This window comes from Watersipora subatra, chromosome 1 (assembly GCF_963576615.1).
Source record: "Watersipora subatra chromosome 1, tzWatSuba1.1, whole genome shotgun sequence".
NCBI classification, from domain to species: Eukaryota; Metazoa; Bryozoa; class Gymnolaemata; order Cheilostomatida; family Watersiporidae; genus Watersipora; species Watersipora subatra.
In genome coordinates, this window is record NC_088708.1 from 58,006,716 (window position 1) to 58,022,939 (window position 16,224).

At 35.8% G+C, this 16,224-nt stretch overlaps 1 protein-coding gene across 1 annotated transcript; it reads right to left on the reverse strand.

Annotated features, from left to right (window-relative positions):
* Positions 1–608: 608 nt before the first annotated feature.
* LOC137389519 (SCO-spondin-like) lies at positions 609–16,218 on the reverse strand. Its single transcript, XM_068075552.1, has 17 exons — positions 16,152–16,218; positions 15,818–15,994; positions 15,331–15,501; positions 13,439–13,606; positions 12,929–13,062; positions 12,607–12,746; positions 10,559–10,620; positions 8,641–8,808; positions 7,367–7,522; positions 6,182–6,299; positions 4,885–5,093; positions 4,277–4,438; positions 3,844–3,971; positions 3,398–3,552; positions 2,799–3,004; positions 1,795–2,003; positions 609–806 (listed from the first exon to the last, which is right to left on the reverse strand). The coding sequence occupies exons 1-17, from the start codon at positions 16,216–16,218 to the stop codon at positions 609–611; spliced, it is 2,628 nt and encodes an 875-aa protein (XP_067931653.1).
* Positions 16,219–16,224: the final 6 nt, after the last annotated feature.

Consider the following 16,224-nt stretch of genomic DNA (forward strand, 5'->3'; position numbering starts at 1 on the left):
GAGTTTGAATAAGCCTATTATAATTTCTCGTACAAATCTAAAACTAGCGAGTTTATCGTGGAACTTTTGATTTTGAATTGTGCAAATAAATTACCATAAACCATTTTTTGTTAATGTCCTGGCCAGCATATCATATCACCAAGAAAAAGACACTAACTCCAATTTGTACCAGACAATGAAGGTATGCAAACCGCTTTTTTCAAGCAGAGACTTCAACAGACTTTCAAGTAGAAAACATATCGAAGGAGTCAAGTCTATCATTTACATTTAGAATAAATAACAAACAAAATATTGCATTTCAGTACCACCAGGGTAAGCCATGTAAACGGTATATATACATATATAGATGGACAAGGGCAATAACTAGTACGAATATGCAACGACATATATTGCATCTAATATTGTCTCTAATCCCAAAAGTATTTCTAAAATTTCTCCAGTAGTTACAGTTTGCTGAACAATTATGTTATTTTATCTTATCTTCGTTTGTTTCATAAATATCAACTGTTTTAGCATTATAATTTTTATAAAATTGTCCCCTCTTGTCACCTGCTACGAGTATGCATAGATCGGATGAATGCATGGATGCCTTTGTATGCATAGATCACTTATATCTCATCAGATGCGAACTTACCTGTATTTGGTACCTTCCTAAGGCAGCACTCTCCTTCCACTTTCTCAAGATGATGCATATCATCCACTACCTGAATCTCTGTACATTTAGGAGTGCAGATTGGCTGGTACTTGCCTAGCTGGCATTCACAAACTGTGCATTCATCTTCAGAAGAGGTCCAGTTCTCACCCACCTGTTACCATAAACTAATCTCAACAACCAGTTTCACAGAAGATATTTCACATGACAACAAATCTTTGTATACTGTCTCGAGCAACTATTGCCTATTCTCATTACATTGAGGTAAACTGACCACAGATATGGTAACCATCTTAAAATGTGTCTTTTTATACCGTTATTTTATACTTTAAAGGACTTAAGTACTCTGTTCATAGAAGTTTAAGTTGCTTTTGTTTGTCACAAAACCAGAAAACTTACTTTCAGTTTGTTTGAAAAAGAAATTCATAAACCAAGTACTTTCAAAGTAGAAATATTCTTTTAGGCTATGAGTAGTACAACGTGTGATTTTCCCATAACTACTCTTGACAAAAAATTATCCATTTTTTCAACTATTATGAACGCTTTGACACAACTCCAAAACGAGGTCACAAAAATGGCCTTAACAAAAATAGATATGTAGTTATTTTCTTCAAGCTGTGGTCTGTTGCAAACATATTCACGATACCTTGAGCAAAGACAGACAAATATTTGTATAGAAATCCACGCCAGTGGTACAACACATGCTGTAACTGTGGCTTCTCAAAAAAGAATGGTGGTTGAGTTAGCCGCTTTAAATTATGCTTTAATTCACCTTGTCTGGAAAACAACGACTCATAGAATTACCTCATTACATATGAAAAATTGCTGTGAATCTTTTACAAATACATCAGAAAACTAGCTTCCTATAAACTGACCTGGTTAACTATTTTTCACACAATCTTGTACAACCACTGTAGATGTTTTTAGAGTTGCTCTCTGAGCAAAATTATGTTATAGATCTTGCATGATGCTTTCAAAATTTAAAAACATCGCTCTGAATTTTAGGTTAGAGTAAATTACATGAAAGTAGGTATGAATGAATTCTACACAGGCTCACATTGAACATACTCAAATTTCAGATAGGTTAAAAGTTTAATGGATACCAGCTTTAAACCATATTATACAGAACATAGTATTCGTACCGTTTTAATTTCTCCAGATGAAGTTACAAGACATCCACAGTCCTCCATAGGCACACACTTGCCAGTGGAGTCTCTGTAAGTGCCAGCCACGCAGTGACAACCTGGCTCTACCGGCAAACAGTTGTTAGCATTGCCAGGACTTCCGTTCAGCCCGCTGCACCAGTGCTCGCACCCGGCATTCACACTGTATACTTCATTATCTTCACACTCTATGAATGAATGCATGAGGCTATGAACTCTGTGCAGCTCAGAATAGATGAGCAAAGGTATATAACTAACTAAAAGTGTAAATACTATTATACTGTAGGACATCTTGAGCTGTTCAACTTTAACACCTTATCTAAAGAGTTGATAGCAGATGAAAATATACTCAAACTATAAACTTAATCCTTTTGACTTGTTGCAATGCAAAATTTCAAAAAACTGCTAAACATTTGACAGACTGCCACAAGTGCAGAATAACAACTGACAAATATACTAGTCAGGAATTGAATAAATTAACAACAGACTGAGAGAATACAGGTAAACAGCCCTTTCTCAAAACAATTAGACAAGTACACACTCTACAATTCAACTTTGACATATAAAGTTAATTCTTGCTGATGTTTGTTTCCTATGTTGAAACCGTTGTATGTTGAAGCAAATATTCTTCCAAGAATACATTGTAATTTGTTAAATTCATCCCAGAGATCAAAGCATAATGATAAATACTTCAGGTAGTAACATGTAGCATTCAACATGCATTATATAAATATATAAAAACTAATAGTTGCAAAGTATATATAAAACTAAATTAAATAAATAAGTTTTCAGCAAAAATGCTCTTGTTGCTACTTTGTTGTAGAAACACGCAAATACAGATGTAAGTTTGTCTAAGTCCACGTTTCTAGATCTTATGGACAGGAGAAAACTGATTTTAAAAAACAAAATGCAGAGCTCAAATCTTTGACAATCATCTGTCGTTATGTACAACTGAGTCAACTCTTCACCAAGATCGTACTCACCACAAGGTCCGAGGTTGCACTCTCGAGTTTTATTTATTGGGAAGCACGGCTGACCTCCGCTGCTCGGTTCCTGGAGTATAGGTGCTTCATCGACTGCAACACCTGGTCCGCAACTCTCTGAGCAATTTCCAAGAACGAAGTCATCCAAAATACAATCAATGGCACACAAATCCTCTGTACAGTAGAAGAGGCCATTTTCACATGTGCTGTAAAAAAAAACATTTTGATGAGTGGAACAAATAATTATAGTCAGCAAGTCCCAAACCTGACCTAGACAAATATTTATTTTGGTAAAATGCCCTGTATACAACTGTGTTTGTGTTGATGCCGCCAAAGATTGGCTAAAGTAGTGGTATTCCTCCACCGAGTGTTTTGAACAGTTAACAGCAGTACGAATACATTCATCTCACCTTGCTATACTTTACAGCACCATGGCAAGGTGAGATAAAAGGTATGTACCTTCAGTGGACATTCTAGGTCAAAGTTGCAGCAAAAAGTAAAAGTTGGCTGTAAATGGAAGACATTTGACAAGTGGCTTGTAAAATGTTGTTTGTAGTTATGATTTTGCAAATGTGTGACAAGGATAGACAACTACCTACCATGTGTTACATTCAAATTTAAACTCTTCTCCATCTTCAAAGCGGAACCTCTTGGTGCCATTTGGGTAAGTTGGCTGAGTAGCACCAAGGAACCGAGCAGAGTCCCAGTAGCAGTCGCACTCGGAGACTGGTACACACACTCCATCCTGCAGCAACTGTAAGACAGGTTTGAGCCATTGAGTAGTTTCAGAAAACATTTCATAGTTGTTCTAGCAAATACATTTGATGGTAGTTGCTCTATGAAACTCAATCAATATCCTGACAGTTCTGTGCACTTGCTCGTATTTGTAAAATTTATAAACATGGCTGGTTTATAAACACCACTGTTATTATAAATGGCTTTTATGATTAATCGTAGTACTACTAACTAGAGGGTATCACTAAAATAAATAACCATGAGAAAGTTTAGATGCCTCATTCTATAGACAACTACAATTGGTCCATACCATATCATCCTTGCATTTGCAGCCCATCTCACACTCGTCAGGTTCAACACAAGAGTCGAGACTCCTTTCCTTGCAGGTACTGTTGCAGGCATTAGAGCAAGCATTTATTTCCGTATCTTGTTCACACACTACAAAACCGCATAAACAGGCTATCTTAATAAAAAACAATCTTTTAGAACTGCTAAAAAAGGGTTTCTAAAGTTATCATTACTTTTGTTTTATTGCACTATTGAAAATACAGTAGGTTGCAATGTTTATAGGTAAACCTAGAGTATTCTCCAATATTTATTCCTTAAATGGCCACTCATTCTAATGATTACAAGCTTGTATCAACACTCCCTAAAAACATTGCACCGAGTTAACAACGGCCTAGCTCATCTAATAAAAAAAAAACAAAAAGTGACACTGACAGGCTGTCACAAGTTTCTCCTACCATCAGTGCAGTTTTCAGTGCCACATGGCTGAGTGTCTGTATCCATAAGCGTCTTGCACTCTTCAAGCGTTGCGTTGCCGAACCTCATTCTGCTCTTAGAGCCAGTTCCACAGGTCTTGGAGCAGTTAGACCAATCACCCCACTCGCCAAGCTCACACTCAACTGCAAGAGAAACAGTTTACTTGGAAAGAAGCTGCAAACACATTTTATCAATTCTATTAGATTTTTATGTAAATGCTGCAACAGGTAAGACGCAAATTCAGAATACCAAATATAGTATGTCTTACGTGTGATGTGCTTGTACAAGTAGCACTAAAGCTAGACAAAAAGTTGCTTCAGAATTTCATATCCTCAAGTTATCTCTAGCATATTATTTCACCCAGACCAACATGACTACACTGCTATATTGTGGAGGCAGAGTAAGACCGGGTAATATGCTAATGCAGAGAGAGTAAGAAAGAGACACAGAAAACAATAGTGAGACGGAGACAAGAGAGTGAAGGAGAGAGCACAACAAGCTATAGGCATGACAAATAATGTTAGTAACATCACAGATTACCAACAAACCATGGCGATATCAAAAAAGTATTCAAGTAAAATAATTATACCTGGGCATTCTGGGAGTATGCACTCAAATGCTTTGTTTGCATTGCCAGGACAGCCTTCGTATTCATCTTGTTTGTTTTCATTAACACAGTATCTGGTGACTGTCCTCACTCCGTCCCCACAAGTACTACTGCAGTTGCTGTATGGTGACCAGTTGGACCAGTGTTCACACTCATCATGGCTGCATATCTCTTTCCCTGCCTCACAGGTGCTGCAAACAATAGCAACTCTGACAGTCATAAACACATTTCAGTTCTTTTTAGTGGCTCATAAACATAAATGTAAATATGCACATGTACATACAGGAAAAGTAAGAAAACAACCCTCTTAGAAATAGTCAAACTGGTATAATTGGTACAAATGGTAACTGGTATGAATGCTCTATTGTTGTTTTAACTTTCTTATTTTAATCTTTTGTGGAATTGTCTTCCCTTGACATGATTGACAGTTATTCAAATTAATTGATTCGACACAGGATTATATCATTTTTAGAAGTTGAGTTTTTTAGAGTTTTTGAGAATAGTTTTTAAAAAAAATCAATTTATGTTTTTCCAATGGTGGTAGGATAGCAAGAGCAGCTGATACTGGCCACCTCATCTAGACTCATACTTTAAGATACGGTGTAGATGAACCAACTGAACTATTTGCATTAGTTGTCCTAAAGCACAACATAAAACTGGTTTATATTCTATGATGGATGTAGTTTGGCTATTTAGCTATAATTTTATAGTTTTTAGTAAGATTGTAATTTTAAAGTAAGATATAGTTTAGCTATAATTATAGTAGTTGAATTGAGTTGAGCACCAGAGACAAGTAGTGAATCACCACAAACTTGTTGTGAAACAATTCACTATTTGCTGGCTTTCATAGCCGAGCATCGATGAGAATCCTTAAACATAATAACTTGCACAATAAAAGTAATAATGATAATAAAACTATGCTTTTAGATTCATCAAAGTTCACTTCAAAGGTTATATGATATGGGAACCCAAAGTTATAGATTAGCAATATAAGGCATATAATATAAAACAACATGACAAAACACAACGCAATGTAATATAATTTAATACGATATAATATAATGGTGAATAATTGGCTAATGCAGCTGAATGCTTATCAACTGTTACATGGCATCATGTGATATTTCAACCATGAAATCATGTATAATGACTGTACAAAAGATATAAGGTAGAGACTCAAACGAAAATTAGATGAGATAAAACAACATAATTGTTCAACAAACTGTAAGTACTGGAGAAGTTTTAGCAATGCTTTTGGTATCAAAGGCAATATCCATACCAGTTATTGCACTTGTCAGTCCACTGCTCCCCTGGCTCCTTCATCACCGTCACTATCGTGCCATTAGCTAAACTTACAGCAACTGTACATCGACATTCATCAGGTTTAACACATTCCCCTGAATGAGAAAAGATGTTAAATCTATTAGCTTTAGGGTGAAAAAGTGCTTACTGATAGAATTCAACAATTGCAACAATTTGGTTTTACTAAAAATAATCTAGACATAAAGGTGTTGAGCTCTTCATGTTTAGAAATGTCTTGGCTTCCAAGGAATCTAAAAACGAGTGCCAAGTTGTGACTGATTTTCACAAAAAGCTACAAAGTGATACCTTACATGTGGCTGACACATACAGAAGTGATAATTTATCAGCCTGGAAATGACAGGGTGTTAATATAGTTACCTGTGACTCATAACAGGGTGTTAATATAGTTACCTGTGATTCATAACAGGGTGTTAATATAGTTATCTGTGACTCATAACAGCAGCAATATTATATCCTCTTTTTAATCACAAATGTAAAAGTTTAGATAAGTAAACATCATATCCTATTATACCTCATATTAAATTTCGAAAATGCCTAAAAGAAGGCACACATATAGACGCTCAGCAGACCAAGCTCAATGGCTACGAGCTTACTGCTACCTTATGGCTTGTATTATTAAAATTTGTCTGTATAACAATTATACATAACCAGTTTGCAAAACAACTGTACATAAGTTTGCGGAGCAACTGTATTAAAAAGATTTGACTTGCATTCATCAGAATTTGCACTAAATATAATCATCTTACTATAATCTTTCATACCGCAAAATAATATTTTTTTAAACTAATCATGATCACAAAGCATTATTCTTAATTTCAGACAACAAACTATGAATTTTGAGAGTCGTGTTGAAACCACAGGAAGCAGGATGTGCACCCTTGCTAGATGATATTCAAACCCACACTGCTAAATCCTTCACAGTCGACTTTGTTACTTCCATCACTTTCTCTCTATTTGCTCGAGTTTATCAACTCGGCATTTTAATAAAGAAAAATAATTCTCTAAATATTTTAAAATATTCTCCTTCAAGAGAAATCAACAATCATATCTGTCTTAGACACTTAAAGTTGCAGAGAAATTTGAAGACTTTGAAGTACATAGAGGAGCGACCGAGTATGGCAAGGGTGAAATCAAGTCTCACCATCTTGTTCAATCATGTCATCCTTGCAGACACAAGATGGAATGCAATCATCTGAGCTCACATCAACACAGGCTGTAAAACTGCTCATTGCAGAACATGTCCGTGGACACGGTTGTGAACAGTTAGACCAGATACGGTTGTCTGTACAGTTTTTATCTGAAAAGTGCAACAACATCATTGTTTAACATTTTGATAATTAACTGGACTATGATGTGATTTCAACAAAGCAAAAGAGATTTAGATTGAAATAGCTGCTTTGTTGTGATAAACTACATATTATATAGTACATAGCCTGCTGCAACTAGTGGAATACTATCACAATTATTGGAAAGCTTAATAGAGGGTAACTCCATGAGTTGGTAGGTTGATAGATCTATTGCAGTAAAGCGCTGTCTCAAGGCTTCATTATATATTATGTTTGATTCAACTCTGAATATTCAATTTTATATGAATTTAGATAATTGATCGTCATTAAAAATAAAATTATGAGGCAGCACATGAGTAATAAATGGTAACTGATAGGGTAATGATAGCTCATACCTAGTGTTTATGTTCTCACACTAGGAATGAGTGTAACAAGCGTTGCTCTCTGGCGCCATCAAACCTCTACATGCAGAGTTAATTGTTTAGTCCTGTTCCATGTGGTAAAAATGTCGTACATTGGAACAAGTATTCCTCTAAGAATACACCGTAACTTTTTAAATTCATTTCACAGTCTAACAATCCATGATAATTCCTTCATAAATACTGCAGAGAACACCGTGTAGCATTAAAACAGGATCGTCTTGCAAAACTAAACAAAAGATCAAAGAGAAAATAAACTAAATGAAAAAACTACAGTAATAAATGATAACAATGTTTTTGCGGTTAGTTTTTCATAGAAACCAGCAAATGAAGGCTGTGGGCTCAGGGTTCAGTAGGTTCAGAGCTAAAAGTTGTATGAAGTAACTTACTTCAACTTACACTAACTTACACCAACCTACACTAACTTATAATAAGTCACATTTAAACTAACTGGCTCCTGTTATTTTATGATTGTTTATATCTGGCAGCGTTTGCTTATTAATTTTCAACAGTTTTTTTTACTTTTGTTTACAAAACTGAGATGCTTTGAAAAACTTTGTATGTTATACCGGTATGGTGGAAATTACTTTGGTCGTAAAGTAACATATTTGTTGACATTTCATACCGAAAGTTAAAAAATTAGTAAATTGGTTCTTTTGTAAGAAGAGGTTTGACTGTAGCTAGAAAATAAAATATGTGCTCGATCTCACCTATGCACTCTTCTAGCTTGCATGGTAGAGTCTCAACATACTGCGCGTCACACTCCTTTCCACTAGATGTAACTGGGAAGTATGCCTCCCTTGACCTGCTCTGTTCTCCGCTGCCACAAAGTGCTGAACAGTTAGACCAGTCACTCCAGTCGGCGTACTCACAGTCTTCTACAATGCAATATAGAGAGAGTAACAACACATTACCTTACAAGATATCATAACTCCAAACAAATTACAAACTATCATAGCTCCATATACGTTACAAAATATCATAACACTGTATACATCACAAGACATAACTTCATATACATTACAATGTATCATAATTCCATATACATTACAAGATGTCATAACTCCATATATGTTACAAGGCAGTATAACTACATGTATAATTATGTTATCTCATACCAGTATGAATATTATTGTACTTTTACCATTGTTTTACCGAGTGTTTTACCAATCATTATACTCGAGGTAAAACACTGATAAAACGTAAATATGGCTTTGCCTCCCTCAAAGATGAGAATGAGTTGTGATTGTAAAAGAGGACATAATTTTAATAAAAATAATTTCAACAGTGGCCTTAATTCTTTAATATTGATATTATATCTGGTATTTTATATTTATATTAGGTTTAAAATTTAATACTTATATTATATTCAATATTTATGTTACATTTAATATTTATATTATGCTTGATACTTAAATTATTTTAAATATTTGTATTACATTGCATTGCAACATATATTGAATCTTCTCGTGTTAACAGGCATTTAACAAGAGCAAAAGTACAAACATAATTTGTATCCTTTCAATCTTTTAATCTTTGGCCTAGTTTTAGAAGAACTATATATATGCGATAGAGTTATGTGTCTAGCGTCATGTGACATAGAGAAGGTCAGGTTCTGTGAAAGAATGGTCTATCATGCTGGCCAACCTCAGCTCACAATCATGGCACTAGCTATCTGCAAGTTCTTGAATTCAAGTGCATTAAAATCTTGCAGGTTTTCATAACTTGAAAATGATTGTCTCCTCTTTAGATTAAACTACTTATAATACACATATCTATCAGCTGATTGGTCTACTAATGTCTAGTCAGAATATATAGTAGTGTGCGACTCATAGAATATATAATGTTACATTAATAGCTGTTGAACTCTTGAGCATATACACCCAGACACTCCAATTTGTACTCGATATAGAAACAGTATATCTACCTTCACACAAGTCTATTGGGCAGAGGTCAGTTCTGGTTCTCTTCGATACGTAACTTCCACTAACGCAGCTACAGCTAAGACTGGATAGGTCAGTGAGCACCCAAGAGCACTGACAATCAGCGTACTGAACCATAATAGGCTGTACTCCTTTGTAACATAGTGGACACTCAGACCACTCTGTCCACAATGACCAGGTACCCAGCTCTGTAAATATCCACATTAGAGCAGGAGTTATCAATCTGCCGCAAACAAACTAAATGCTTTTTAATGCATTTCTTTTTACGAAAAACTCAGTGGATATGGTCTATGTATTTCAGTGCTACACATCTATATTGTCCAAATAATATAAAAGGAAAACTCAACATATATAAACATCCGTAAAGCAAACAAATTTAGAAAAACTGGGACAAACCTATCACCATAAACCACATTAATTACAGCAGTAATTTGTTCTAACCCACAAGTCTATGTCTATGATACTCAATACATTGATAGTATTATGAGCATTCGACCTTTAGACCATATGTAGACTCTGATTGGTCAGTTATTAGAGCCTTGCAAGTGTACAAGCGTACAAGCAATGCTAATGATTACAATATACATGTAGATGCTTATAAACTAGGCAGAGGGTTGAGGTATGAGAGGGTATAAAAGATAAATGGACACTAGCAACCGGAGGAGGGTGTAGCCAAGATCATTACCATTACAGTAAACATCATAGTCACACTCTGCCACGTGTCCTTCCCCAAAAGGCACACATTTGCTGTAACGGCCAATAGTAATAAGACACAACTGACTTAGTGACTTGTCTACTTGAGGAATACTTCTACGAGTCTATTATACAGTGCTTGATTGATACTATTATCTGTTTTAACAGAATATCATCTTGTTACAACTGCAAACAATTTTTTAGCTAAACCCAATGTGTCAAAAGAACATCATATATATACATGTATATATGTATACCGGCATATGTATATAGGTATAGAAAATAAGTTCATGTCATGTTTATAATGCAATGCAATGCCTGTCACTAAAAAATTATATTACCCTTATCTATGTTATGTCATTATCATAACAAAGCTTATAAGTATGGCAGTTGATGATATTAATGCCAATACTGAAGTTTGCATTATGTTTACAGATTGCTCTGAAAATACCTTTATGGCATTTTAGTCAGCAGTTTAGTGAGAGGTCATGGATATATCACAGGAACTTGTTCCTTACTAAAAGTGAATACAAAATAAAAATTAGTTTTCTTTTTCATTCTGATCAAAAGCAGAAAAAAAACAAAGAACCTTTTTTATCATAGAGTTGCATTTTGTCGATGTTAACCAAATTTAGGTTAACATTTACCTAAACAAATGCACCAAAAATTGCATGCTCAATTCATAAACTTGCTCCTATTTTTAAGCATACCACCTAATTTCGACTTACCACATGTGCGAATTTTTCAACATACGACATACAGATTTGAGCCAATATTTGTCTCGCTATATATGCTGATTTCCATATCAGCATATATAGCGATATCATATAATCTATGATGTCTAACAATGTCTGAAGCATTACGGTGTTAGAAAAAAGAAATCTAAGCAGGAATTCAAAACAATGTCAAAATATTATAATACACATAAGTGTGTGTTTATTTTATTTCATCAATTAATAGAAATATAACATTAAGCAAAATCAAGACATAGTTATAATAATGATTAAGTTAAACAAAATAAATAAGAGCTTAGTTCCTACTTATTAAGGCATTATGAGGGCCACCTATATCTCTATTATCCATTCTACCACTGAACCTATGCATTGCCTATATCTCTATTATCGATTCTAGCACTGAACCTATGCATTGCCTATATCTCTATTATCCATTCTAGCACTGAACCTATGCATTGCCTATATCTCTATTATCCATTCTAGCACTGAACCTATGCATTGCCTATATCTCTATTATCCATTCTACCACTGAACCTATGCATTGCCTATATCTCTATTATCCATTCTAGCACTGAACCTATGCATTGCCTATATCTCTATTATCCATTCTACCACTGAACCTATGCATTGCCTATATCTCTATTATTCATTCTAGCACTGAACCTATGCATTGCCTATATCTCTATTATCCATTCTACCACTGAACCTATGCATTGCTTATATCTCTATTATCCATTCTAGCACTGAACCTATGCATTGCCTATATCTCTATTATCGATTCTAGCACTGAACCTATGCATTGCCTATATCTCTATTATCCATTCTACCACTGAACCTATGCATTGCCTATATCTCTATTATCGATTCTAGCACTGAACCTATGCATTGCCTATACCTCTATTATACATTCTACCACTGAACCTATGCATTGCCTATATTTTTATTTACTTGACTTTGAGGTGAAGCAACAATAAATGGTCTTTTTTATTAACTACAGAATAACTCTACTAATTTAACTTTTACACATAAGTTGAGTTTTAACTTTTATATTTTCACATAATTTTATGCTATACATTTGTTTTACAGCTAAAAATCATTACGTACTTGAAGCAGTTATTGTTGTTTTGGCTCTGAAACAAATTGAACCTAATACAATGTATTTTTATAAGAATATTTGCTGCAGCATACAAAGGTTTTGATAAACAAAGCAAATATAAGAATGAATTAACTTTGTGCTTAGATGTTTGACAAGACAGTAGTTTCTCGCGGTAGTTATTTTGCCAATAAAGTTTAAGGTCAGTCTTACCATGTATAGCAGTGTTCATCGTAGACCTCATCAACTCCAAGCAACTGTGTGAAGCGGCCGGTTTCAGGTATGAATATCTCTAATTCACAGCCACACTCTGATGGATGTACGCATTCACCAGCTTCATTCAGCACTTCACCCTAACACATTATAATATAAACCTCAGCTCAGCCGTTGTTTTTTGTGATAAACTAATCAAAGCGCAGAAGCAAATACGTAAGTAGTTAGGAAAAGTTATAGCATGCGAGTCTGTATTCACCCAAACAACAAAGGTGTGATACACGCCTATATGTGAAGCTTGGAAGTAAATGGCTCTGCATACCTGAGGGCAATGGCAGCCGAAGGCGCATTCTCCGGTAGAGTTACACAAATCTGGGTTTCTTATATGGGCACAAGTCGAGGGGCACATAGAGTGACAGTAGTAGTCTAATCCCGAGGTCTCGTTGCACTTGGGCTCTGTGCAAAGGAGGGTACAAGCAGCGCTTATGAACGAGCACACAATGAGATGAACGCAGTAGATATGCAGGCATTTTTAGATTTGTAAATTAAATATATCAGATATGAAGGTGATGCTGGGTGACTTTCATGTGTTTGATTATGACAATGTAATTATGTAATATGCTCCTAAGCTGTTATCCAAAAAACTATCGAGTATCTTAAAATAATTGCCTCGCTTGTCCCATTGTCTCGCATTGTCCCTCGCACGACAAATGGATTGGTAGATATGCATATATATCTATGTAGTCAATCAGCAGATTCATTTAGATAGGTCAAAGCAGCTGGCTGCAGGTATAGCCCAAGAGTATGACAAAGATTAAGTTAAACTTGATACCTTCGCAAGTGTCACGGACACATTCCTGATCCCTCTCTAAAGGTTCTGGGCACTCTTCTCCTCCAAACAGGGGCTCACTGAGCACCTCTCGACTTGAGTATTCCAGTCCGGTATCACAGGTGACAGAGCATCCAGCCCACTTACTCCACTCGGTTACAACACAGTCAACTACAAATAAATCCATGGTATTATTGTGTTATTATATTATTGGTGTGTTGACACAAACACAAAACAATGTGCATGCATTTAATTGCCAGCCCTTAAAGCTATGCATGTCAATATGGCGTTGTCAATATGGCGTTGTCAATATGGCGTTGTCAATATGGCGTTGTCAATATGGCGGTGTCAATATGGCGGTGTCAATATGGCGGTGTCAATATGGCGGTGTCAATATGGCGGTGTCAATATGGCGGTGTCAATATGGCGGTGTCAATATGGCGGTGTCAATATGGCGGTGTCAATATGGCGGTGTCAATATGGCGGTGTCAATATGGCGGTGTCAATATGGCGGTGTCAATATGGCGGTGTCAATATGGCGGTGTCAATATGGCGGTGTCAATATGGCGGTGTCAATATGGCGGTGTCAATATGGCGGTGTCAATATGGCGGTGTCAATATGGCGGTGTCAATATGGCGGTGTCAATATGGCGGTGTCAATATGGCGGTGCATAGTTGGCCATAAAATAGATTTGGAGAAGATGTTTGTAAATTACTGACACATGTAGGACATACTAGATGGAATTCCTCTGATCTGCAAACAACAGGTCAAGGTTCAACTTTCAAACAAGTCCGCTAGTGGTGACAGGAATGACATCCAACCTTAAATTTCTCCCAGCAACTGGGCATGTCTCCAGTCGTCAAGGTTCACTTGCCACCGGGCTCCGATGTATTCAGTCAAGATCACAGAGACATTGTACGTACAACAATGCTCTTAAAACACGGACAGCCTATGCTTGCGGTAAACTAAGCAAACATTATAACCGATCTTCAAGAGATTGCTCACACCCAAGCTAGAGCAGCGTGTGTGCACAAAAACATTGTATACAGAGCGTTAAAACGTCCCTGTTTTACGGTTTTTTTGCCTTATAATGTGGAACACAGTGTTTTTTCATCCCCTCGAAAAAGACATTTTCTCGTCTTATGACGTCAACAAAAATGTCTCTGAAAATTCAAATTTGGCAGTTGGTGATGACAAATAACGAAGATGCCGATATGCTATTCACCAACATCTTTCCTACATTGCCTAAAAAAATATGAGGCTCACGTGCTCGCTCAGTTCAGCATTCTTCGAGTTTCGTAAATGCTTGATATTGCGTGAGTGAATCGAAAATTAATAAAAAGTTAGTGAAAGTAAAAACTAATTGTACATTTCAGTGTTTAATATAATATTTACTATAAACTTTAATTCATTATATGAGTATAACTACATATATAACTTTAATTGGTTAGCCTTGGGTCCTAAGGTTGATAACAACATTAAAGGAGGATGTAAGAATCATAAGCAGATCATAACCCCTAAATACACTAAAGTTACTGTAGGTAACTATAATTACTAAGGTTAATATACTATTTTGTTACTAATTTTTAATATTTACAGTATGCATATAAAATTTTGATGTCTTCACAAGGGGTATTTGCATTAGATAATTACTATGGGTTTCTATACCCCTCAATACGATATTTTCGCATTAAGGTGCCAACACTGGAATGAATTAATGTCATATGATGGGAGTTCACTGTATTCTCATTTACCCTCTCAAAATGATGCAAACATGAAAATTACTTCTATATAACACTAAAAATAAATGTTGTTAAATTTCTGTTAAACATTTTAATTCTCACAGAAACTAAAAAATGAAACAAATCTGGAAATAAGTTCCAAAAGTGCTCACCTGGACAAGGATCCATGGCACATTGGTCATCAGCAACAGGCTCTCCCTTGCATACCTCCCCTCCGCCAGATGGTGGAGGGCACTCGCATACTCTCGATCTGCTCTGAAACCCGGTTCCACACTCCTTCGTGCAGTTGCTGTATGGGGACCATTCACACCAGCCCCCAGTAACTAAAATATTAGTAAAAAAATGATAATCAATTTTTCTTCGAACAGATTTTTGAATCAATGAACATTCATCTGTGTTTTCTGAGAAGACAACGACTAATCACTTATTTTACATGTATATGCACTATATCTTGTTAATATGCAGTTGAGGCCTAGCCTGTTTAATATTTGTAGAGCTTATGTAGCCAGTTATGGTCAAAATATACAAGTATGTTACAAACTATAGGTATATGCTGTCTCTCCAACATTGGTTAATATTTTATTTCTACAAAACATGAAAACTACTTCTAGCTCTAATTAGTATTGCACTTATACTTACCAGGGCACTCGACATCTCTGTTACATGGCATAGACTCACTGCTGTTTCCAGAACAACTCAAACCATTACAAGATGGCAAAGGATTGGTGCAAGTCCTGCGTCTGATCATTTCTCCAAAATCCCCACAAGTCTGTGTGCACGCTTCATATTTAGTCCAATCAGTCCAGCCGCCATCAACTATTAAAACATGCGCAAACATTACTCTCTGTCAGCTGATGACCTGATTACGCATAAATTGCTGTAACAAGATGCCTGTAGTGTATTTGAAAAGTAACAACTAACAGATACCACATCACACATAAAAATATACTTCCTATTATTTAGTAAAGCTCACCTCTAGCTTCTTTCTTCTCCCTGCACTCCTCTGTTCCATTCTCGCAGATGCTGTAGTAGACACACATATGCTG

Bases quoted from the DNA above. Each gene is read 5' to 3' on its own strand.
- LOC137389519 (XM_068075552.1), bottom strand. From the start codon at position 16,218: ATGTGTGTCTACTACAGCATCTGCGAGAATGGAACAGAGGAGTGCAGG. The intron at 13,607-15,330 runs GTGAGCACTTTT...ATTTATTTGTAG, and splicing joins TGCCATGGATCCTTGTCCAG to TTGACTGTGTTGTAACCGAG. The intron at 6,300-7,366 runs GTGAGACTTGAT...TTTCTCATTCAG, and splicing joins TGACATGATTGAACAAGATG to GGGAATGTGTTAAACCTGAT.